The sequence below is a fragment of the Rhinolophus ferrumequinum genome, chromosome 20 (assembly GCF_004115265.2).
Source record: "Rhinolophus ferrumequinum isolate MPI-CBG mRhiFer1 chromosome 20, mRhiFer1_v1.p, whole genome shotgun sequence".
Classification (NCBI taxonomy): Eukaryota; Metazoa; Chordata; class Mammalia; order Chiroptera; family Rhinolophidae; genus Rhinolophus; species Rhinolophus ferrumequinum.
Window position 1 is genome coordinate 31,314,731 of NC_046303.1, and position 24,430 is coordinate 31,339,160.

Consider the following 24,430-nt stretch of genomic DNA (forward strand, 5'->3'; position numbering starts at 1 on the left):
CCTATACCTGGAGAAAAGGAGCGTCCTTATCATCTAAGGCAAAGGGAAACCAAGAAGAATTCTAACAAACAGTCTCAGTTTCCCCCAGTTTACTACAATGGCCTCGTACTTATTAACCTATCATATTTCTACATGACTGCTCACTCATCATCAAACCTAGCATTAAAATACTCAAGTCTGTTTCTTCGGGCTCTTTGTTTCCTTATGAAGATACCCATGTCACATAAAACTTACATTAAATAAATTTCAAAGTTTTTTTTCATGTTAATCTGTCTTTGTCAGTTTAATTTTCAGACCCAGTCAGGGACCCTAACAGGGTCGAGGACAACTCTTTCTGTCACACACCTTAAAACAATCATATAAAAGTCCTGAGGTAGGTATCATTATTATCCCCATTTTACAAATAAAGAAACTAAGGCATGGAGTAAGGGTGTCATTTTCCCTGGGTAATAGGTCAAATAAGGTTGGGAGTCAGGATATATGAATCCGGATAGATAGTACCAGACCCAAAACTCTTAACATCTAACTGTAAGGCGTCTGTTTAGACTCCTAAAAAACAGTGACAATGAATTCCTTACAGCTACTACAGTGTTTGTGTTTCAAAGAATATGAATAAATAATCGGATTCTTTTTTAAAAATTTTTGAACATGTGCCAGTTTAAAACTTCATGAAGTCTCCTCAATCAGATGAGTAACAAAAACATAAGGCTCACCTGTTCTTTTTTCCCACATTGATAGCCCACTGCAAAGGGTTTGTTACTTTCCTTATCCCTACAGTCAGCTTTTGACTGCTGTATTTTTTATGAGAAGCCACTGGGTTTAGGAAGGCAGGACAAAGTGGCAGTGTAACACTAGGTGATTAAAAAATGGGACACAAGTGTGTCTAGAACCTGAGAAGGGGAGAAAACCAGATAGGTGGTTTCATATCAAAGATACTTCCTCACATGTAACTTCCAGAAAAGAGGAGATTTTTTTTTTCCAGGCCATTAAATGACTATTTATAAAAAGTAACAAAGGCATCGTGAGGATATCATTTCCTCTGTTGCTACTGCCCAGGATTGTGTGAATGGTGAGAATGACGGGAAATGAAAAACCCAGGAGGAATGAGATGGTGACAGGCAGAAGAGAATGACTCAGTACAGTCTCTTTACTGTTATTAAAACACCTTTGTTCCTATCGCCGTGGCCTGCATTTTGTGTTGACCCTTTACTTTCTTTTGGAAATATTATTTATTTCCAGGCACATTTCCTCATTCTTTTTTTCTTTCTAAATGTTGAAGAAAGCCATGAAACATCTAGTGTTCTTCGATGTAACTGCTGAAAAGTCAGTTAAGAAAAAGGCTTCTCAATAAATAAATAACACATGAAGGTGAAAAGAAACAGAAGAGCTTTATTTGAATCCTCCAAATAAAGTTCAAAGATGAGGAAAAATAACTTTAAATCCATGAATAAACCATTCAAAACAAGTAGTCATGTATTATACCCTACCTAGATTAACACAAAATGGTAAAGCACAAGCAAGCAGACTGAGAAACAATACTTCCCTATGCAAGGAACATCTTCTCTCTTTGTTCTCAGCATCAATTTTACTGCCTAAATAAGTGCATCACAAAATTTTCTGCCAGAATATTCCCAAAGGTGGAGGGCGGTATGCACTTACCACTCAGCATTCCAGGACATTCTAACAACTTAAAGCAAGCGGACTATTTTTTTGAAGGGTTGTATTTTATGTACACAGTTCATACAAATGCAGCACTCTATTCTATAATATAGATCTCATTTTAATACAAAATGTTTGAGTAAAATTGATCCTTTGGAAAGATTATTGTATCCACCTATGAGTTTTCCTACGTGGCACCAGGAACATGAGAATCCCAGTGTAGAAGCACATTCGAAGTGGAATATTTGACATCCTCTCTACTCAAAATTCAAGCATCTAAAGTCAAATAAGATAAAGAACCACACACATAAAAGAAATCTGCTTCCCAACTGGCAAATAGATCTGTTTGTGCTTAATTACTTCTGCTCTGACATCTGAAAAGCAATACTATGTGATCAGCAAGAACAAAAAAGTGAAGCAAGTTGGCCTCATAAATCAGGAGGTCCAGAGGTTAATCATTCTATTCCTCTCTCTTTCTGCAAACCACTAACAATCCTGACTAACATGTATCTTTCCAACTTTTCCAAACTTTTACCATTTTCAAAAAGGCCTTTTTATTTGCTTTCTGGAGCCAGCTATTGCTAGCAACATGCTCCTTACTTTCTTGCTAAAATGTTCTGAAATGTAAGTCAGTCTGTTACATAAAATACCAACGGAATTAACTTAAGTCTTTCCCTTCGCACTAGACAGGAAATCATACTAAAAGAAAACAATACCTAGATACACAGAGAAACTTAAGCTACTACATTTCCACCCACAGAAGCAGGAGACCCTTCTACTTCACACAATGCCTTCACTCTTTATCTTCACGCTTAAAGGAAAACCACACTTCATGTCAGAAACCTGACTTTGAAAGGCAAGCACTAAGAATGAGTCTGCACCTGTACTCTTGCCCCTGACATTTGACAAGGCAGTTCCCGGCTTGTATGTCCAGATCCTCTGCTAAACGGTGAGACCTGGGAAGGCAGGAGTCCTTGCTTTGGACTCACCATTGCATCTCCAGTCTCTGGCTCAATGAGAGTGTGTTGAAATGTCCATTTTTGACTATTAAGTCGACACGTCTTTGTTTTTCATTTCTAAATTGATTGAACGATCTCCTTGTTTTGACTATGCTCATGAGCTTTCTTCACTAAAAAGAGTAAGTCGAGGAGCTCCGTGTGGGAATAGGAGTTTGCAAAACTAGCCAAAGTAATTTTTACTAAGTGGGAATGGGATGAAGACACCAGGATTAAGAGGCTGATCACAAAGCCTGCTATTTTGCCAACTGAAAGGTAATGTAAACTTATCACTGATAAGGGAGGTTGGTTGTAAAAAAACTCTGGGTCCCATTTCAAATGAGATAATATATGAAAATTTTTACAAAAATATATCGGGCACCTAGTAAGAGCACTATACATATTTGTTATTATTGTTATATCAGTACCTTCTGGATACATTCTTGTCTTTGAGAATACCTTAACTTCTTGTTTATTTCCCCTCACCACGAAACCCTAGGATTAATGGCACAGTGTTTGTAAAGTGTTTTGAAATCCCTGAAGTGTTATAATCAACCCAAGTACCATTTTGTTTATGCAAACTGTGTCTACCCAATGCGTCCACTGAAATATCTGGGATTGGGAACTTCTGTCTCATAAGGCTTAATAAATGATTCCCTCTGGCTCTAAAAGCAAGTACTTTTTCAATGACAATGGAAGGGAAAGCAAAGGAATTACTCTGTGACATCTGTTGTGTAATGTTCTTCGAATGGCGCATCTTGATAAATGCATGAGAGTCCTTGGAGAGTTACTGCATACAGTGAAGAGAGAGTGGTAAAAATCCCAGTATCTCTGCAAAGGAAAGGAAGATGGGTTAAAGTCAGAACAGCCCCACAGTTTACATCCATAGAAATTAACAATGATGAATTTAGGCACGACTTTATATTTAATGACGGCTTTCTAGGATCTCTGATAGTAAGACAAAATTGAACTTGAAGTTGAGATGGGGAACTGAGGGGGTGGTGTGTCAGGAGAGAAGAGACAGGAGGGGATATAATACTTTATACTATAATCAGAACCCAGGAAATGAGATGATACACTTATGTGAACTGCCTGGACCCCTATAAACCAAAATAGCAATTTTAAATTAATCAAAATATTATTTTAAGCCCTTTATGTGCCTGGTGTGACACATACAAGTACATTTATATCAGTTAATTATCATTAACTGATAACGATATTGCATTATCAGTTAATGAAACTAAGGCAGCTTAAGTAACCTTTAAAAGGTAAGGTAGCTAATAAGTAGCAGAATAAGATTGCATCTAAGACATTGGCCTCCAAACCCAATGAACTTTGCACTCTGTACCTGACACCTCCCCACATATTGGAGACAGCCTGTAACTGCTAAAACCAAGAACAGGAGGCTTGGTGGAAGAACTGGTTTACAAAGGCAGCAAAGTCCAGGTGTAGAGTGAGGACTCAGCTTTGCCAATGGCTTTCTGTCTGACCCATCACAGGGTTTTTAATGCAATTGACCCTTGAACAACATGGGGGTCAGAAGTGTCCACCTCCTGTGGAGTCAAAAATCCATGTATACCTTTTGACTCCCCCAAAACTTAACTATGAATACTTACAGGCTACTGTTCACCAGAAGCCTTACTGATAACATAAACAGCTGATTAACACACATTTTGAAAGGCAAGAATGAGGCAAGAATGTTATATATATTATATGCTGTACTCTTAGAATAAAGTAAGAATAGAGAAAAGAAAATGTTATTAAGAAAATCATAAGGAAGACAAAATGTATTTACAGTACAGTACTATATTTATTGATCCAAAAGTTTATGTCATCTGTTTGCAAGATGAAAAATATTTGTGTATAAGTAGACCCATGCAGTTCAAACCCATGTTGTTCAAGGGTCAACTATACCCAGTTTCCTGCTTACTAACGGCTTCAAGATATTTTAAAGTGAATGAAATAATCTACACAAAACACTTTAATCTTTTGGTAAAATAGCAATATGAGCAATCCCAAATATTACTGTTGCTTAATTCATCTAAGTTGATGGGAAGAAAATAGAGCTGCCACCTTTATACAATTGTTCAACTTACCTTTCAATGGAAAAATCCCCAAGACACACTCCCAAGTGCTATGTATTTAATGCATCTATACACTCTCACACCTGCATTTTATAACTTTGTCTCATTGCATTTGAGGAGGTCTTAAAAGCATTCTCAAAATCATTTTTTTAATTAGAATTTTCTGTACTTCCACTGCAGTGTGGAAATACGATCTAGTGAAAACCAGAGGAAGAGACCTGATTCTTACCTCTAAGTCATCATCCGGGATAGCCCTTTTCCACTTTACGTTCCACCTGATGTGTTCATAAGCATTAACTACAACTTCTATTGCTTTGGGACAAGAATGGCAAGCCTGTATTACCTGCAGAGGAAGCACAGGGTTTCATTTGTTCAATGCACGTGTATGATTCATTCATTCCACTCACAGAGACATCAAGGATTTATGGACCTATTATGCTCCTTGGAGCCCTGAACTGCTTTTGAGAAGTCTCACCTCTTTTGAGTATTCAAACACACTGCTGGCCCCCATTGGCAATGGGAGGATTAATAAAATCAGACTAATTCCCGTCACCATTCAGGAGCAGTGAAAAAGAGGTGCTAATGAAGAAGGTGGGAACCTGAGGAAATGCATGCCCTGCTCTTACAGCCCTCACACCTCTCCAGTAGCTTCTGTGTCCACCAGGACACCTCCAGCTTCTTTCTGCCAAGGTGGCCTTATCTCCAGAAGTCCTTTGGGTGTGGCCTGTTTTCATTTCAAAGCGACCTAAGTGGCTCTCCAATGTGATCCACAAGTGGTCGACAGGGGAACCTGCAACCTTCATCTCTGTCCCACCATCAGCAAGAGCACTCTTGACTCCCAATTTAGTTACCTTTCTTTCCTTTGCCACCAGACAAGCAGCTCCAGCCATACACTTTCTTCTTTAAATGTTCTTGTCAGGAGTTACACATCGGTTCCATTTTTCTCTTGAAACTTTCAAGAATATATCAAGCTCTCTGCAGCGTTCTCTAAAACCCTGTCTCACTTGACATGAGATGAAGAGAAAGTCCTGTCCCACCCCCAACCCTACCATTAAAAGGAAGGCATGCCTCTGCATTTAACTTTCTCCAAGGAAATTTTCTTCCTAATTTCCAGGTCCTTCTCAACCTCAACCATGGTCATCGGGCAAAAGGTCACAAAATTGTTTTTTTCCCCACCTCCTTTACCAATCCTTCCTAGGTGGTCTAGCGTCGCATTTTTCAATGTCCTAGTAAGTACCTAATGTCTCCTGGCAAAACGGAGACACACATTTAAGTGTGTGCTCACGTGGGCCCTGAAGTCACCTGTTTGGAGATCGGCCTGAATAGAGGGCCCATGTCAGGGAGATAAAGACAAGAGCCAGTAAGATGGAGCCAATTGACAGTACACCTGAAGAGCCAGTCGGAAGCGCTTGGGATCGACTTAACAGGCAATAGGAGGCTGTGGCGTATTCTGAACAAGAAAGCATTATAATCAATCAATTAGTTCCGTTAGGATGCCTTTCTTGAGCACTGTGTATAGCACTATGACAGTAATTCCGAACAGCTAATGACCCACTTTTTTGTGTTTACAACCTAGGTAGTTGAAGAGAACAGATATAAATATTTCAGAGAGCAATGCAAGCCAGTAAAGAATCAGGGACGAATTTAAAGATCACCAGGTGTCCCTTGATCACCATGAGCAAAAGTGCAAAGGAGAAAACCAGGATACCAGGGTAGAGAGCAGCGCGGAGGTTGAATGGGTGCAACCCAATGGCTTCTCAAGCCGGCCTCTCTGTTGCTCATGAGCATGAAGAGCAACTGAAGTTGCGAGAAAGAATAAGTGGGGCTGACTGACTAATCAGACATGGGGAGGAAAGAATGCACCTTTAAAGCCGGAGGTCAAGGACAAATAGGGGAGCCACTGATGTAAATGAGGAAATTGAAAGGGCGTACTAATTTAGGGGTGGGCAGCCAGTGAGCAGGAGGATATTTCACACGCAATGTCCCAATGTCAGCTAAAAATGTGCATGATATATGCTCCAACAGAAGGCCAAGATAGAGATAGAGATTTGTGCACTATCAAAGAATGTGCTGGCTAAAGCTATGAGGTTCAATGGTTCTCTAAGTGGGTATAAATAGAAAAGGGAGAGGATTACAGTCCAAGGAATTTGGAGCTACCAGTTTGTAGTCACGGAATGCATGGTTGGGAAGAAATGGACAGTAACATCATCATATAGTGTCTCCAACATACAGACATAATAGATGCAAATAACATCACGAGCATAGACATGTCGAGAAAAATCATTAGGAGGCAATGTGTTTGGAATATTTATTGCCTTTGTTTTTAGTATACTTTATTGTACATTTATACTATTTAATATTTCATAATGGTTGTGTTTATCAGTAAGCTCAAAACAGTTAACAATAGGCTGTTCTGAACTACTGTGAGCCAATGCCAGCACACAGCTACTTTCAGTTGTCCCCATATTTAAGACGCACAGTCATAAGCCACTGCAGACTAAATGTATACATTGAAGTTGCAAACCAGGGAAGGCATCAGAATTATCCCTCCCAGTGACTGGGTCCAAATGAGCACAGCACAAATACTTGTTTAATGACAGGATCCATTCACATTCATATTCTGGGCACAGTGCACAAAATTGAACTGCCAACCATGGCTTTGTCAGTAGCTAAACAAATAAAGAGTAATCCTATATCATCAACCCATAAGTGGGTAAGACGGTGGGCTGGAGCCAGGGATCCACGGCTATAGGACCTCTGAAGAGTCAGCATATCTGAGTCTGAGGAAAGTGTAACTCACACGATTTCTATCTGGGTACATGGCTCTCAGGATGGGCAGGTAATTTTCCAGAGCTTTGGTCTTGGAAAATTGAGGCAAATGGGGCTGTTCTTTTCTCTGTAGCTGGGATGAGAATAGCAGATATGTAGCTCTATGCAAAAGAGACAGACAAAACCTCAGGCTGACTAATTGCTTTGAACACTAGTTATAAACTACCATCATAGCATCATAGTTGGAGATGAGGAAATTGAAACCCAGAGAGGCACACAGTAAGAGGAAGCATGATCTTGGGTTTTCTTCATCTGAATTCAGCGCTCTTTCAAATATATTCTCATGGTCTTCTTTTAAAGCTTAGATAATCACTGGTGAAATAAAAGGTTTAAGGACACAAATCCCATTGCACACGTATTTTAAAACAAAAAACACTCTTTACCATAATTATTTTAGGTTGGGTCTTATTGAAAACTCGAAAGAACTCCCTTTAGAATGCAAAGGTGTTGTTAATGATATGAAAATAGCTTCCATCCAGACCTCCACACATATCCTTCTCTAAAGACCTCCATATACATCCTTGCTGGGACGATGAGCCATGGTAAGAAGTATGTTGGTACTTAGTTGAACAGGCCAAAATAAAGATTTAAATTTAAGAGTTACCAGTGTGGAAATGTAGCTGAAATTAGTCCAAGGCCTGAATCAAGAATATACTTATACCGGAATTATAAAAACAAAACAGTATAAAGACGTCAGAAAGTTTGTAATGAGGTTCTGCACGTGGTTTAAGGGTCTACCAGGAAACTGACAACATAGGTCATTGGTCTGTAGGTATTCCTTACCTCCCACTTCTTTCCGACACTGGAAATGCAGAAGAGATGTGGCTAAAAGTTACTCTCCTTTTACAACATATTCCCTACTTCCCAACTAGGGTTTCCAGATTTAGCAAATAATAATAAAAGAGGTTGGCAAGTTAAATATGAATTTCAGATAGACAACAAACAATTTTTAGTATAAGTATGTCCCAAATACTGTGTGGAACATACTTACACTAAAAATCACTTATAATTTACCTGAAATTCAGGTGTAAGGGAGCATCCTGTATTTTATCTGGCAAACCTATCCCCAGTCCCTGTTCAGAAACAGTTCAAAATAAATTATGGATACAGGAACGTAATTCATTCCCAGTTTAAGAGCCTAACTTCACACATTTGGTGCTTTGATTTGCACCTGGCATACTCCCATATAGCACAGGAAGATAACTTCTTACCTTTCATTAGCGTAAAAGCAAACAAACAAACAAAAATCAAGTAGTTCTTAACCCGCAGTCTTTAGATGCACCAAGTCCAAAGCACCCACTGCTGTCATTAGGTTTTGCTGACACTGATCACTACGTTTTCTGCTGACAACAGACAGGTCTCACAGCATGAAAGGCTCCTTATCCTGACAACCATCCGGCTATTTTCACTGGCATGTCAGGCTTCTTCTAGAACTAAGGCAGCTGGACACACCTCTTTAAGACTTGGGAATTATTTCACAAGGCAGTGGGAATTATTTCACAAGGCGGTAACAACAACAAAGACCCTTAAGAGATAGTGAACTCTAAATCATCATTACGTGCTGAGTGCCAGAAACCTTGATCATCACACGAAAAAGGATTGGTATGGACCCAGAAGGGAGAAACTCCTCCTTTCTTTTTGCTGGCCTGAGAAAGAAAAGATGCCCAGTGAACTTCACTTTCTGTGTGTCCTTGGGGTGTCTATACTCCCTTCATGGAAGAGGAATTGGACAAAAAAGCTCTTTCTATAGGGGTGGCAACATGAGAGACCATTAGATACTTTCCCTCATCATCTGACCCCTAAAAGCATAGATTAAAAAACAGATTCTAGATAAATCTCCTTGCCACCCTTCCGATACAAGTGGCACCTGTAAGCCACTTTGGCAGAGAAATTCTAAAGCTACCTCTGCCCTTTTATATTGATATGTATTTTGTGTGGAAAGGTACTTAATAATCAAAGAGACTTCTTGTACCCTGGGCTTCATATACAGCCTTGTTCAATGGCAAAAATCATCCTCACCTTCCCCAAACCCTCACATACCACTTCCCTCTCCTCGAAAAACATCTCTCTTGCCCTACAAGAAAACCCAATCTTGGCTCCCTGGGGTGTCACTTCCTTCTGAATTATGCTGAGAGGGAAAAAAAAAATCAAATGTCCTTTTGTACCATGGAAAGCAATTGCAGACCCCATAATCCTTTTTTCCCCCCTTATGTAATTTATACATTGGCCTTCAGTGAAATACACCCTCTACAAATGTGCTTTGTATCTGGAAGACAACATCTTCAGCTCTGACCTTGTTTCTCATAGATAAGGAAACCAAATTCCCCATCCACAAGAGAACAAATCACTTTATCTTCTGGATAAATGAGTCAGTCGTAAAAATGACTTTCTCTTTGGAAAGTCGGGCTGTGGAGTAATTGTTCTAAATCACTGTGAAGCATCTGCATAGTAAATTGAATAGTTTTTCTTTAGTTTTCCTTTGGAAGAGGGCCAGTTCTCTTATGCTGTTTGTTGGGTAGCAACAAAATGTTTATAATACCAGCCATGCACCAGTGGTCAACTCTAGCCTAAATCTCTTTAGCATATGGCCAAATTAGAGGAACTCAGAAAGGCAAAACAGAACTGAACAAGGACATTCTAACAGTAGATAAAAGTGTTCCTTGGAACACATAATTGTATGCCTGTGTTACTGGCTAGGAGAGCCACCAAAATAAAACTAGTAGGAAACACTCTTATAATGGACAAAGAGTACATTTGCGTAGGAGGAAGAAAGGAAACACTTTTGTTGAGCAGCACAATTGGTCTCAGTGATTGACGTGCTTTACTCACATAACTCCTTAGACAACCCGGAAGAGCTGATATGTTTACCTTCATTTCTCAGATGAGGAAATTGGGATCTGAGAGATTGAGGAACTTGTTCAAAAATCAAACAGCAAGTCAATGGCTGAGCCAGAACTCACACCCCTGGTTACTAAGCCGCAGCTCCTAACCCTCCTCACTGTTGTCTCTCAGACAACTGCTTTTGTGTGAAGGACCTGGGGACTTTCCTCATAATTGCAAGACTTCTTGCTGGAGAACAGGAACTCTATTTAAAGCCTCATTCTCTCTAATCTGGCTCTGAAAGGGGAATGAGGAGAGTCTTTTACTTTGTGGAGATCTGTTCCATCCACAGTCAACTCAAACCAGTGAGTTTCAGAATAAAACTCAACACTTAGTCTCTTGACAGTCTCACAAATTATCTCTCCTGGTCGGAAAGGTCCCTGTGGGTAAATCAAACCCAAGAGCACTGATTTAGCAGATATGTAATAATAATAGTATAGTCATCATTTGTTTAATGCATCTGGCTTTATGTACCACGATGAAGACTCCCAAATTTGTATCTCTAGCCAGGACCTTTCCCTGAACACCAGATTCACATATCAAATTGCCTATTTGACATCTCCACCTGGATGACTAGCAGGTATCTTCAGCATAGCAAAATCCCTGATCTTCTCTTCAAAATCAGTTCCACCTGCCTTGCTCTTGTCTCAAGAAACAGCCTCTTGATTCTTTCTATTCCTTGAGTAAAAATCCTTGAAGTTATCCTTGACTCTTCTCTTCTTACAGCCCACAATCAGTCAGCGAAACTCATGGACTCCCTCTTCGGAACATGGCCCAGATCTGACCACTTCTTACCACCTCACCATTTCCACTGTGGCTCTAAGCCACCCTTATTTCATGTCTAGATTATTGCAATACCTTTGCCACCCCTAGCATTATTCTCCAAAAGGTTGTCAAAAGGATCCTTTTAGAATATAACTCAGACTTATATTTCCAAACTAAAAATCCTTCAGTGATGTCTTTTCTCATTCAGAGTGAAAAAAAAACCAAGGACATAACCATGGCCTACAAGGTTAGATATGGTCCGCAAACCATCTTGATATACACCTCTCTGAATTCTCTTCCTCCTTCCTCCACTCCAGCCACTCTGGCTGCCTTCTCTTCTTCAAACACGCTTAGCTCCCTCCTAACTCAGGAGGGAGTTGCACTCACTTTTTCTTAAGACTAGAATACTCTCCCTCCCATTCAAGTATTCACATGACTTGTTCCTTCACATTCTTATTTTCTTTAATCAACCTTTGTAAAATAGTACACAAACACCAAAAAACAACAACAATAAAGGTATTCTCTCATTTTCTTTACCTCACTTTACTTTTCTCCATAGCACCTAACAGATCAGAGTATATTTATTTGTTTGTTATTTCATTTTTTTCCTGTCTCCCCTACAGAGTGTTTTCCATGAAGGCTGTTTTTGTTATTGTTGGTGTTCATTGCTCTATCTCTCGCACCTAGAACAGTGCCTGGGACATAGTAGGTGCTTAGTAAATATTTGTTAAATAAACAAATGAATGAACTTGACCACTTACTCTCTGTGACTTTAGGCAAATATGTTAATGCTATTATCCTTTAAATGAAGATAATGTCAATGCCTATCTTTATATTTCATTATAAAAATAAAATGAAAGACTCTGCATAAAGCCTATTTAGAGCTCAACAAAGGACATTATTGTAACATTATAATTTATTATTCTAGTCCTCATCATAATCATGTAGGATTCTCTATTAAAATTTTATAAATTTCCAGGACATTATGACTACTACATATAATTCTAAAGGGGAAAATGACTTAATCTTCCATTAAAACACTGACAACCAAGAGAAGATCCCTTACTGGTTCACAGGATTCACTGACCTCGTCATATCTCTATCTAAACGTTCTCTGGGTTGTCCATCTGGAATTTGCCCTGATTGGGTTTACTCCCCTTAAATTCTTTAGTGGCACTTTTCTTCCAACTAAGCCTCACACTGCAGGACTTTAGACTAGTTCCTGATCTTTTACCAAAGTAGGAGGTAGAATTTAGCTGTAAATTTAGTGAAACTTCTGTCAATTTGCTTTCTGTGGCCCTATAATAGTTAGCTAGTTAATACCTGAAACTCCTCTGCTTCATGTTAATTAATTCTTTTTGGAGGGAGTGGGACCCTAGGTATGGTGTCATTTAATATATTTTAAGGTGAAATGCATTTCGATTTTCAAATTAATTACCATCATCAACCTAATGCAAAACTTTCTCTCTTCCATGTGCTTACAGCACCCTTCATCCTTCTAACTATCAGTTAATATTTAATAATATTAAAATTATCCCTTTATATGTTTATCTCTCTCACTAGATTCAAACATACTTGAGGGTAGGTACTGTATCTTAGTCGTATGAGTATTGTTAGCATGTGGTCTCCGCTAGCCCCTTAAAAATTATCAATAAATATTGTTAAAAATAAAGGCTGTGCAGTGTGATATTATATGAATAGAAACTAGTACCAAATGATCTAAGGTTGAATACTGGCGCTGCCACTGTGTGAGATCAGGCAAGTTACTTAACTACTCTGCGTCAGTTTCCTCCTCTGTAAAATAGGTATAATAATATCATTTACCTCAGAGGATTGTTACAAGGATTAAGAGAATTAAATTAAGAAGTGTAAAATGCTTGTAACAGTGTGCTTAATTAGTAGAATCATTATATATAATAAATATAATTTTTAGTACTTAATAAATGTTAGCTGTCACTAAACTGAAAAATTGGGTGGCCCTTTCATGTCATCTAATTCCAAAGCAAGCTCAGTCATCTTTATTACCAGACATTCTGCTCAAGAGGTGGTGAGTGTGTGCCTGTCTGACACCACTCACCTCTCCTACAGACTGAAAGTGGCCTTCTGATCTTTCTGAGTGCCTCAGGAAGCCACTACCAGTTCATTGGTGTTCACACAAGACATGGACAGTTATCTGCCACTCTTGTTCTCATTCCCTCTCTCAGCCCCGGACTCCAAACAAACGTGGACTAGAAGGAGATAGCAAGGGTTATACGTGTAAATGGAAGGTCACGTACAGGATCAGAGGTTCTTCGCCCAAAGGTTCATGCCTCAAAGAAGCTTAAGTTACTTGGAGATTTCAGACCAAGCCACCCTTTAAGTCCGCGTTACCCCTGCTGACTACCCAGTTCTCCACTTGGCACCCTGGGACACAGCCTCACCTTATGGAATTGAGGAGGGTATATTCGAGCAGCCCCATGGTTCAACAGTAGCTGGTAGCAGATCTCAGGCTGCGCCGCAGGCCGCACAGAAGTGACCTTCAGCACGTACTGGATGGCAGCACAGCCATTGATGTCCATGAGATTGGCTTCAGCGCCAGCTTCCAGCATCATGTGCATGAGCACGTGGTCACAGTTCCAGGCTGCCTTGTGGAGTGGAGATTTAAAGTCGTCGTCCCTGGCGTTGACCTCGGCGTGGTAGTCGAGCAGCATGCGGCAGATGAGGTGGTGCTCCCTGCTGTATTCTTGCTCTTTAAAGCGGAGGGCCCAGTAGGTTGCAATAGCCAGGGGGGTCTCCATATGGGCGTTCACACTGTCCACTACGGCCCCATGCTCCACGTAGAAGGCCACCAGCTCCGACAGGCCGAAGTGGGCAGCTGTGTGCAAGGGCGTCTCCTCATCCTGGTTGTTGGTCTTCATATTCACATTCGCCCCTAGAAAGGGAGATTGAGGAAGTTAATTATTTAAACTTAGTTTGCCATTATACCCAAGTTTAATTAAACAGGACTTTTCTTGCTGCTTCTCTTTTAACCTCTGACTGCCATACATTACCCCTTTTTTCCAAGTTCCATTTCTGGTCCTCACTAAAGCCAGTCCTTTGAAACAACAGTGCCATCTCCTGGACAACTAGGAAATGTACCAGGACAGGGGGTGGGGGCTTGGTGGGTACTGGAAGGCTGGAGAATTGTTTCTTGACTTTTAATTCTTACTCCCAAGTGAACTGGGAAATGCAAAGTGGTTCCTATAACTAATAACTTTTACCAATAACATAGTAAATATCACTGAAAAGAAAGGTTATATCACAATCTTGGAAGCTCATACAAGTGACTTCAAAAATCATCAATTTCTTTGAATATTTCACAAAATCATGTTTTTCTTCTCTTTCAAAGCAGGAAAACCTGAAAGTTTGGTCCAAGCAAACTTTAGTGGTATGAAAGTTGCCCAGCCCTCTGACTGAAAACTGACGATATTAGAGCCACCCAAGTCTGTAAGGCAACCCTGGAACACAACTGGGGAAAAAACAAAAATCACAAACACTTTGACCACTAAACTAGCCTAAAGGTCATATTTTTCATTGACAGGGGTGGAAGTTAGTTTACTAGAAATGCCCATTGAAAGACAATGATTTAGAGATTGTAACATACTTGATTTACAGTTGACAATGGGTATTAGAAATAGAAAATTTTATGTTGTAACAAATGGCACTATTTCATCTTTTCTTATGGCAGAGTAGTACTCCACTGTGTATATATACCACATCTTCTTCATCCAATCATCTAGCAAAGGACACTTTGGTTGTTTCGATGTCTTGAGATTATTATGCTAAGCGAAATAAGTCAAACAGAAAGTCGAGAACCATATGACTTCACTGATATGTGGAATATAAAACTGAAAGAAACACAGGAAGAAGACAAACAAATAAAGAAACAAAAATTCATAGACACTGACAATAGTTTAGTGGTTACCAGATGGGTGGTAGGGGGTGGGGGGTGGTAGAAGAGGGTGAAAGGGATCAAATATATGGTGATGGAAGGAGAACTGACTCTGGGTGGTGAACACACAATGGGATTTATAGATGATGTATTACAGAATTGTACACTTGAAACCTATGTGATTTTACTATGCATTGTCACCCCAATACATTTTAATAAAAAAAATTTTTTAAATACACATATTTTTTAAATTTTCGGGAATATACAAAATATTCCCGAAATAATTTTCTGGCTGTGTGCTGAATGCTTTCTGAAATTGTAGGAAATAAAATGGAACCAACTGGAAAAAAAAAGAAAAGAAAAGAAATAGAAAATTTTAGTGCTTGGAAATCTCTTCAGAAATTATTTAATCTGACCAACTTATCTAATGGACCAGGAAACTGAAGTGAATTTTATTTTTCTGATAGAGAATGTTAAGTACTAGAATGGTCAACTAGAGAAGCTGAAATTTTCCTTCTCTGAGTAATTTAATGGGGTGAACCACATGATCCCTGGGGAATCTACTCTATTATTAATTCTACTAGAATTTTTTTCTTTTACCCTCATTTGCTACCCTCCTCCCCCCCTTACCTTTTCGTAATTCTACTAGAAATGTATATAGCTACTGCAAGTATAAATCTGGAAAGATTAGTATTATTATTATGCCAGCAACAAATATTTATTAAGTACTTACCATGTGCAAAATTCTGAGCTAAATACTTTTCATATATTGCCTCATTGAATCTTGCCATCCTTTGCAGGAAGTACAATTTTTATCCTAATTTTACAGATGAAGAAATTTCTACTTACAGAGGCTAATAACTACACCAAGCTAAGAAACAATGGATTGAAGGTTGGAAAACAGACAGCCTGCCTTCAAAATCTTTTACCACTATGTTATTCTACCTCATTAGTTTTCTAGAAGAAAACTTTTCTGTGCTTTGCTTTCGTTTGGTATTTGAAAACTTGAAAGTAATTAACATAGAACTCATGCTGCATTTTGTTAATTTAAAAAATCGTTCGCCATGTATTGCTCCTCTATGCCCCTTTTTTATGGTATCCTCTGGTCATATGGACCATATTTGAGAAAGGCAATACTGCTACAAACATGCTCAGTATCCTGTTGGATGCAAAATCATCCCCCAGTAAGGTTTTCAAGAGCATACTGCTCTGTAAACTGAAACTGTCAGTACCCTCCCTAACTTGCAGAACGCAGAATTATAACCAAAGATCATCATTCACAGAGCCATCTGTGTTCATCAGTATTCTGCCCTGGAGAAGTTCTGGGTCAGGTCTCCTTTCAGGTCAGCCTTTCTTTTCTCTGGAGTGAAATGCAATGAATAAGAATGTCTTCCCAGAAGCCGTATGCAGGGTCACTTCAAACACTGGAGAATTTCCAGTAAAGAGGGGAATCAAAGGGTCAGGATGAAAATTTTACAGGCCAACTTGGAACAAATCACATTCTTTATTTTTTAATGTACTTGGACATTGACAATTGACCCTTGACCTCTTGGTACAATAGATACGCTGCACAGTTTCCCTTTCTGAATAGGAGAGCCCTATTTTTATAGTACTTGAAATGTGTCTTTCAGTGCCTTTCTATTTCCAGGGAATATATAAAGTAGTATGATTTGACTACTTTTTTATTTTAGATTTTCTGATGTATTCAAGAAATTGAAGACTATAACATAAATACTTGACAAATTTTTTAAAAATATTTTTAATGCAGAAGTATTCGTTTCCTAGAGCAGTTGTAACAAAATACCACAAACTAGGTGGCTTAAAACAACAAAAATTTAGTTGCAGTCGTGCAGACTGGAAGTGTCAGCTGGGTTGGCTCCTTCTGAGGACTTGAAGGGAAACTGTCTCATACCTCTCACTTATCTTCTGATGATGGCAGGCAACCCTTGGTGTTCCTTAGCTTGTGGATGCGTCACTCCGAGATCTGCCTCCATCTTCACATGGCGTTCTTTCTCTCTGTGTCTCTATGTCTTCACATGGTTGTCTTATTTATTATACGTCTTTATATAAGACATGAGTCATATTGCAATAGGGGCCCATCCTGTTCCCAGTAATCTTAACTAATTACATCTGCAACAACCCTGTTTCCAAACAAGGTCATACACTGAGGTCTTGGGGATTAGAACTTCAACATATTTTCTTTTTCAGGGGCGGGGAGAGGATACAATTCAATCCATAACATATAGCATGCATTACATGAAATATAAAAATACAGATGTGCAGTTTGAAAAATATCGCAAAGCCCTCCCCCGTGTAATCATATTCTAAGTCAAGAAATCAAACACTCCCAGACCCAGAGAAGACATTCATTTTCCTATGTATCCTTCTCCCTCACATCTCCTCTGTCCTTCCTATTATCCTATTATGATAATCATGTCCTTGCATTTCTTCATAGATTTACCACTTTTGTATATATCTTTAAACAAGATAGTTCAGTTTCATCTATTTTTGAACTTCATATAAACGGAACAATAAACACATTCTTTCATGACTTGCTTCTTTCACTCAATGTTATGTTTGTGAAAATAACTTATGTGGGACTATTTCGGTCTCGTTTGTTCATTTTGTTGTGTTGTACCTCACTGCACAAGTAATCCACAATTCTCCATCCTACTGGTGACGGGCATTTCCAGTTTCCGACCATTCCATACACTGCTGCCACGAACATTCTTGCACATGCTTGTACGCTGGTGTTCGTGTGAAGGAGTTTCTCTGGGTTCTATACCTACGGGTGGAATGGCTAAGGAATTGGGTTTACATATCTTCAACTTCCTTAGATGGTGTCAAACAAGTGTACCAGTTTCCCCTCCCATAAGCCATGCATGAGGGTTCATTCTCATCAACATTTGATATTTTCAGTCTATTTAAGTTTAGCCAATGTGCGGGGTGTGTAGTGACATCTCGTTGTGTTTGAATGTTTGCTTTTCCAATTAACAATTGGGTGAGCCATATTTTAATATTTTTATTAACCAACATTGCCTTCTATTTACTATTATAAGAATTTCCATGTTGTTATAGAATCATGTTTTTTAAATTAAATTTACTGGGGTGACAATGGTTAGTAGAATTACATAGGTTTCAAGTGTACGTTTCTATAATACATCATCTATATGTCACATTGTGTGCTCACCACCCAGAGTCCGTTCTCCTTCCATCACCATATATTTGATCCCCTTTTCCCTCTTCTACCATCCCCATCCCCCCTTACCCTCTGATAACCACTAAACTATTGTCTGTGTCTGTGTTTTTGTTTCTTTGTTTGTCTTGTTCCTGTGTTGCTTCCAGTTTTATATCCCACATATGAGTGAAGTCATATGGTTCTTGACTTTTTCTTTCTGACTTATTTTGTTTAGCATAGTAGTCTCAAGATCCATCCATGTTGTCGCAAATTATATAATCATTTTAAATATCATTTAAAAATAACTACTACATATTATTCCATGGAGTGAGTTTACCTTACTGCTGGCCGTGAAGATTTTGTTACAAAGTTTGATCTTATAATGCTACAATTAGTAAATTTGTATGTAAATTTTAGGATTATTTCCTTGGCATAAATTCCCCCAAAAGAGAGTAATTACACTGAAACATCTAAGCTATTATAAGGATCTTTATGAATAATTACTAAAAAGTATATTTATATATCTCTCATTAATATGGAAGAGTGCTATTTCACTCACTAAATGTGTTGTTATACATTTAAAAAAAATTTTGTTTGCTAGTTTGGAAGTAAAAACTGGTCTTTGAAAAAAATCTGAATTCATTTGATTATTAGTGTTTGAACACTTTCTCTGTAACTACTAACTAGTGGTATTTCTTCTTTGGTTAGTTGTCCAAATTTTTGTCCTTTTATACAGACTTTCTGCTTTGTTGACGTTTATATGAGCCTTTCATTAAATTAAGATGTAAGCCTGTGCTATCATAATTGCTATAATTTTTTAAACCAGTTTATTTCGACTTTTCTTAAATACAATGATATTAATTTTAGATAATCAAATTCAAAACAAATGAGTTTTTAAAAAATATTAGAATGGCCTACTCCTCTCAGAGGTTGCATAACTATCCAGATAAATTATAATTTAATTTTATTATAGATTTGAAAAATGTTTAACATTTGATTCATCTGGAACTTATCTTGGTGCAGACATCAATTTAGGAAGAATTGATGTTCTTACAGTATACAGTCTTTCCAGGCAGAAACATGGTCTCTTTCTCTAAAAGGTTTTCTTCATATTCTATAAACTATACTTCGAAAAATATTGCAACAATTTTAATTCTACAGGAATAAGGTAAATGAATTCTGAGGTAAAGTACTTTTTAATGAGAGAAAGCATTTTATGAACCTTTTAATTTATGCAAGATGGTCTCCAACAGTAGTCTGGAATGGTGGCAAATGAGACAGAAAAAAACTTTAATTTGCACGGCTTGATAAAGACCAAAGACTTTTCAGATTTCATCTATGGGCAAAGGAGACAGAGATTTGCGTGCAACTGAGAATGAGACAAAGATGAAAGAGAGGATACGATTTTGAACAGAAAAAAATGGGAGCTTGCCATAAGAAATGCTGCCTGGCCAGCCAGGCCTGGCCCAATGGCAAAGATAATCCTGAAGCCAGTATTACCGAGGGACACAATGCCAGTCAATATTAATTTTTTCTGTTCTCCCATACTGTGTGATAATATCCTTTCATTTTCCCCAAAACAGATAGAATCAATTTCATGACTCCTAGTTATGAAATCTCACATTTCCTTATTTATTTCCAAATAAAATGAAACTGCCTCCAAATGCCCATTGTTAAATTGGCTACTCCTGGGTACTCGGTCATCATTGTGGCTCCATCTCCTGGGCTTTTCTACTCCCTACAGGCTACGAGTTGGTCCTCAGAGGCATCCACATTTCCCTCAAGTTCTGTCACCTCAAAAGCTACATGACAAAGAGAGCAGGGAAAGGTCTCTGTCACTGCAGACACTGTCCACCTTCCCGTCTTCCAAGATTCATGGAGTCCACACTGCATATCCCTGAACCAGCCCCGGCCATCCTCCCTGTCCAAATGCACTTGATTTCTTGAAGATCCTGAGTGTCAGCAGTGATATCAGTGGGGAGATGGAGGATGAGGGTCAGACCCTGGCTACTCAACACTTCTGAAAGTGTTTCCTTCAGACACGGTTTCAGACATGCCTTTCCTATTCTGCAGTAAAATTTATAGATAATATCATCTACCTTCACATATAATCTTTTAAAACTAAATATAATGCCTACCTAACATGTATAGGCAAAATGAAAGTAATTTCTAATAATTATCACTGCATAGTTATGATTGCTAATATAATATAAATAAATTACATTGAGGTACTGTAAAATTCAACATGTTAATGACTATTCTAGATAACATAATGAAATCATGATTTGCTTTGTAGAATCCCTTATGTATTATAGAATCCTAACAGCTACAGGTTTGAACTGACAGAGGTGTTTTGCATTATAATTCAAATACCGAAAACATCATTGCCATAATGAATGTTACTCCGCATGAGGAAAAATCTTAGTAAAGTTCTGAGTAAATCCAAGTGCAATCTTGCCTTGATTTATATGGTAGTTGCATTCCTGGAAATGCCTATATTTATTTACAATTCAAAAGTATTTTGTGTTTATATGTAAAATGGAGATAGGTTAGAAATCTGTTGCTACTATCTCTAAATATCTATTATTACATTAGCACCAAATCTAAGATTTTTTGCAAATTATGAAATAATTTAAAAATACAGAAAACTCCAGGAAATATTGTAACAGACATGTATATACTCATATTTGACAGATGTTAGTTTTTGCCATATTTACTTTAGTTTTTTTCCAACATAAAATTTTACAGTAAAAGCCCAGCCCATTTGCTTTTCTTCCCTCCATTTCTTTTTCCACAGAGATAATTACTATTCTAAAGTTGATTTTTATCATTCCCTTGTAAAATTTTGTTCTTTCATTACTCATATGTTTATCCACAAACAACATATATGTTATTATTTTGTGTTCTTAAAAACACGGGAAGTGGTGTCTCACTTTTGCAACCTGTTCTGATCAGTGACCTTTATGATGTTGAATGGAGAGCTGATTTTCTTTTTCATTTTAACTGTTGAATAGAATTATATCGTGTAATTAAGCTATAGTTTAGTCATTCCTCTACTAAAGACAGTTAAGTTGTTTTAGCTTTTTCATAATAACAAATAGCTTTCAAATTGTGCAGGAGTTTCTTGCAAGAGAGAAATAGAATAGCATGAACATTTTGTTTTGTCAAAAAATGAAGTAACTAGGTGATTTATTATATATTTATTTCATGATTTTTTTTCTAAAAATTCAAAGCAGCCTAAATCAACTATAGGATATTACTGTGGCTTGCTGAACCCAAAGCCACAGTAGAAATAAACTTACCCAGGCAATAAACAAGTAGAATTGAATAGAAGTAAAAACGGTGTGAATTTTGTAGTGTCGGATAACTGGCTGAGCACAATGTTGTTCGCCATCTGCTGTCATGTGCTGCGATACACAAATGGCTTGCTTTCTTTTTTTTTTAATTAAATTTTTTTGGGGTGACAGTTCTCAATTATATAAATTATATTCATCAGTGGTTATATCAACTTATACAGAGGATGCCAAAAAAATGTATACACATTTTAAGAAAGGAAAAAACTAATATAGTTTTTTGATACAAAATTGTAATACTCACTATATACCGATAACAAAAGATGAATACAAGTCACGTTTGACTTCTGCAATTACAGGAGGTGCTCAAAGTGGTTACTATCAACATAATTTTAATACAGTTTTTTTCCTTTCTTAAAATGTGTGTACATTTTTTTGGCACCCTCTGTATTTCCATCAGTACAGTTTGAAGATTCAACATCATTTCCAGTGTGTGATGCTGTCAAACAGTTAATGTTCACCAATTAGATGGTATGAAAGAATATTTTGATTTAGTTTACGTTCACCTGGTTACCAGTAGAGTATCCTCTGTTTACAGGCAATAGGATTTCCACTTGTGTGAATTGTCTATTCATAGCCTCTGCCCATGTTTCATTGGGTTGTTTGTGTTTTTCTTACTTATTTTTCAGGATATAAATAAGATCATTATGGAAAATAATGATAAAAAATATTTATTGAAGGCAAAGAACTTAAATTTAAATAAATGACAAGTTCTATGAAAAGAGAAAGATCAGATGTGTAGGTACATTTCAAACTTCACCTGCTGCCTGAAGAGTTCTACCTCAGGTGGAGCAAGCTGGGTCCTGCGGTGTGAGCTGACCTACACGCTCAAGGTAGGCAGCATGGCAGAAAAGGTGGGCAGTGTGTGTCCCTGTAGGACAGCTCTTAACAGAAAGTCGGAAACTCATCCCACTGTTTCTCTTACTTACCATTTGCCCCCCACTTCCCTAAATTTGTTAAGTTAACCTAGGGTTGTTAATCTTGTTGTGTTTATTTCCAAATATAACAAAAGGGATCCTTCTAAAACAATTTTGTCTACTGCATTGGATTTTGTATTCACTAAACTACAGTTTTTTTCCTTTCTTTCTATGTGCTGATTGGGTTTCAATGTTTTAAACCTCTGCCAACTCCAGAAGGTGGCTAAACTAGATCCCAGAAAAAGGAACTTTCCTGCTCTTCTTGTCTCTCCCCTCTTTTCCACGCACCACCTCTACAGGGTTGGAAACTATCATTAGTATGGTGGGCAAGAAAGAGCAGGAGTGCTGAGTGCAGGAAGAAATTATGCACCATTCCACAGCTGTACACTCTGGTCTGCAGTGGACTTGAACCAGGAGAGAGGACAGGGTCCTCAATTTTAAATCAAGCTTGAATTATTCACCCTGAATATCCACCTTTTGGATTGAGACTGACCTGTGAGACTCGAAGTGACTATATATCTTTTCTTACTTAAGAGTTACCAGAGAAGACATGGACCCACCTGAGTTTTCCTCCAACAGTAGGGGAGAAACTAGATCCTCTGAATAATTTAAAGAGACACTGGACAACAAGAATAAAATTGTTTTGTATATTTTGCATTGTTTAGTCAATAGTCATGTGTCCAATAAATTTTTTCAGTCAGGGCAACTTTTGGAAAATTTTCTAAGACCACAAATACTTGAGACTATTTTTCTATTGTCATCCTGCATTAAAAATAATATTTAAAAAGTGTAGAATTCTTGGATATTTTTCTCCACAATATTTCATAAGTTTGTTCTACTCTTTTCTAATACTAAACATTATAAAGTAAAGAAACCTACCACGTTTTTTGTTCCATTACACGTAATCTACTTTTTATTTATTTACTTGTTGTATACTTTTACTATTTTTATTGTTGAAATTTGATATTTTATTAAAGCTATAAATAGGCTTATATATTTTTTCATTTATTTTGCCAGAAGCCAAACCTACCCATTTCATATCCACATGAATGTGTTTTTTAGACAAAAAAAAATTTTTCTTTTACTCTGTTTTAAAATATTGGTCATATTCAAAAAGGAAACATTTCTTTGTGTATTGAAAACTATAAAAGCTCTTTTTACTTAAAATGTGCATCGTCCACAAATTGTCGAGTTATGGTCATTAATGAGAAATCTCTCACAGTTGTTAAACCTCATTTCTCAAATGCATGTGTGAAAATATGGCCAATTACTCATGGTTTTCTAACACCACCTTTAAAAATTCCACTTTTCTTAGAAAAAGCACTAAGACAGGGTGAAGAGTATTTACTCCTTGGGTATAGTGGCCCCTAATATGTGTGAGGAAGAAAATATGGATTATTATCCTAGGTTATAATAGTAGAGTTTGAGAAGGAAATTGGTTCAATTTATTAACTTCAGGTAGAAATTTAGAATCCTCATTAGCTACTTGTTTTGTCAGAGATGTCTTCATCCTCATCAGCTTGAATTTCACCTGCCTTAGTTCAAAACCATGCTTCTATAGGCTTTTGTGCAGGTAAAAGACAGCACATTTGTTCAGTGTTCTTTGTGAAAATATTAATAATGTCTGCTATTTTTGAAGCGCTCACTAGGAGTTTTACATATATTGTCTCGGTTGTTATTAACAGTACGCATTCTTCAGAAACATCTATTATTCAAAGATTAAATTTTCTTTCATATTCAGAGCTTTTCATTTTCTGCGTGTTCTGGGATTGTTTCTCAAGTCGGCTTCTTTGTCAAGGATGCAATTTTGTGCAGTGTCAAGTTTGTTATTAACTGTCACCAAGGCATATTTTCAGTTGG

The 24,430-nt window shown here is 37.7% G+C and overlaps 1 protein-coding gene across 1 annotated transcript in view; it reads right to left on the reverse strand.

Moving 5' to 3' along the window:
• Positions 1–1,410: 1,410 nt before the first annotated feature.
• Positions 1,411–24,430, reverse strand: part of ASB4 (ankyrin repeat and SOCS box containing 4) — a 60,907-nt gene continuing 37,887 nt past the window's right edge. Inside the window, exons 3-5 of the mRNA XM_033088545.1 lie at positions 13,633–14,123; positions 4,968–5,081; positions 1,411–3,485 (exon numbers count right to left, since the gene is read on the reverse strand). Coding sequence (XP_032944436.1) covers positions 3,297–3,485; positions 4,968–5,081; positions 13,633–14,123 — 794 coding nt within the window. The 3' untranslated portion in view covers positions 1,411–3,296. The remainder of the gene's footprint in view (positions 3,486–4,967; positions 5,082–13,632; positions 14,124–24,430) is intronic.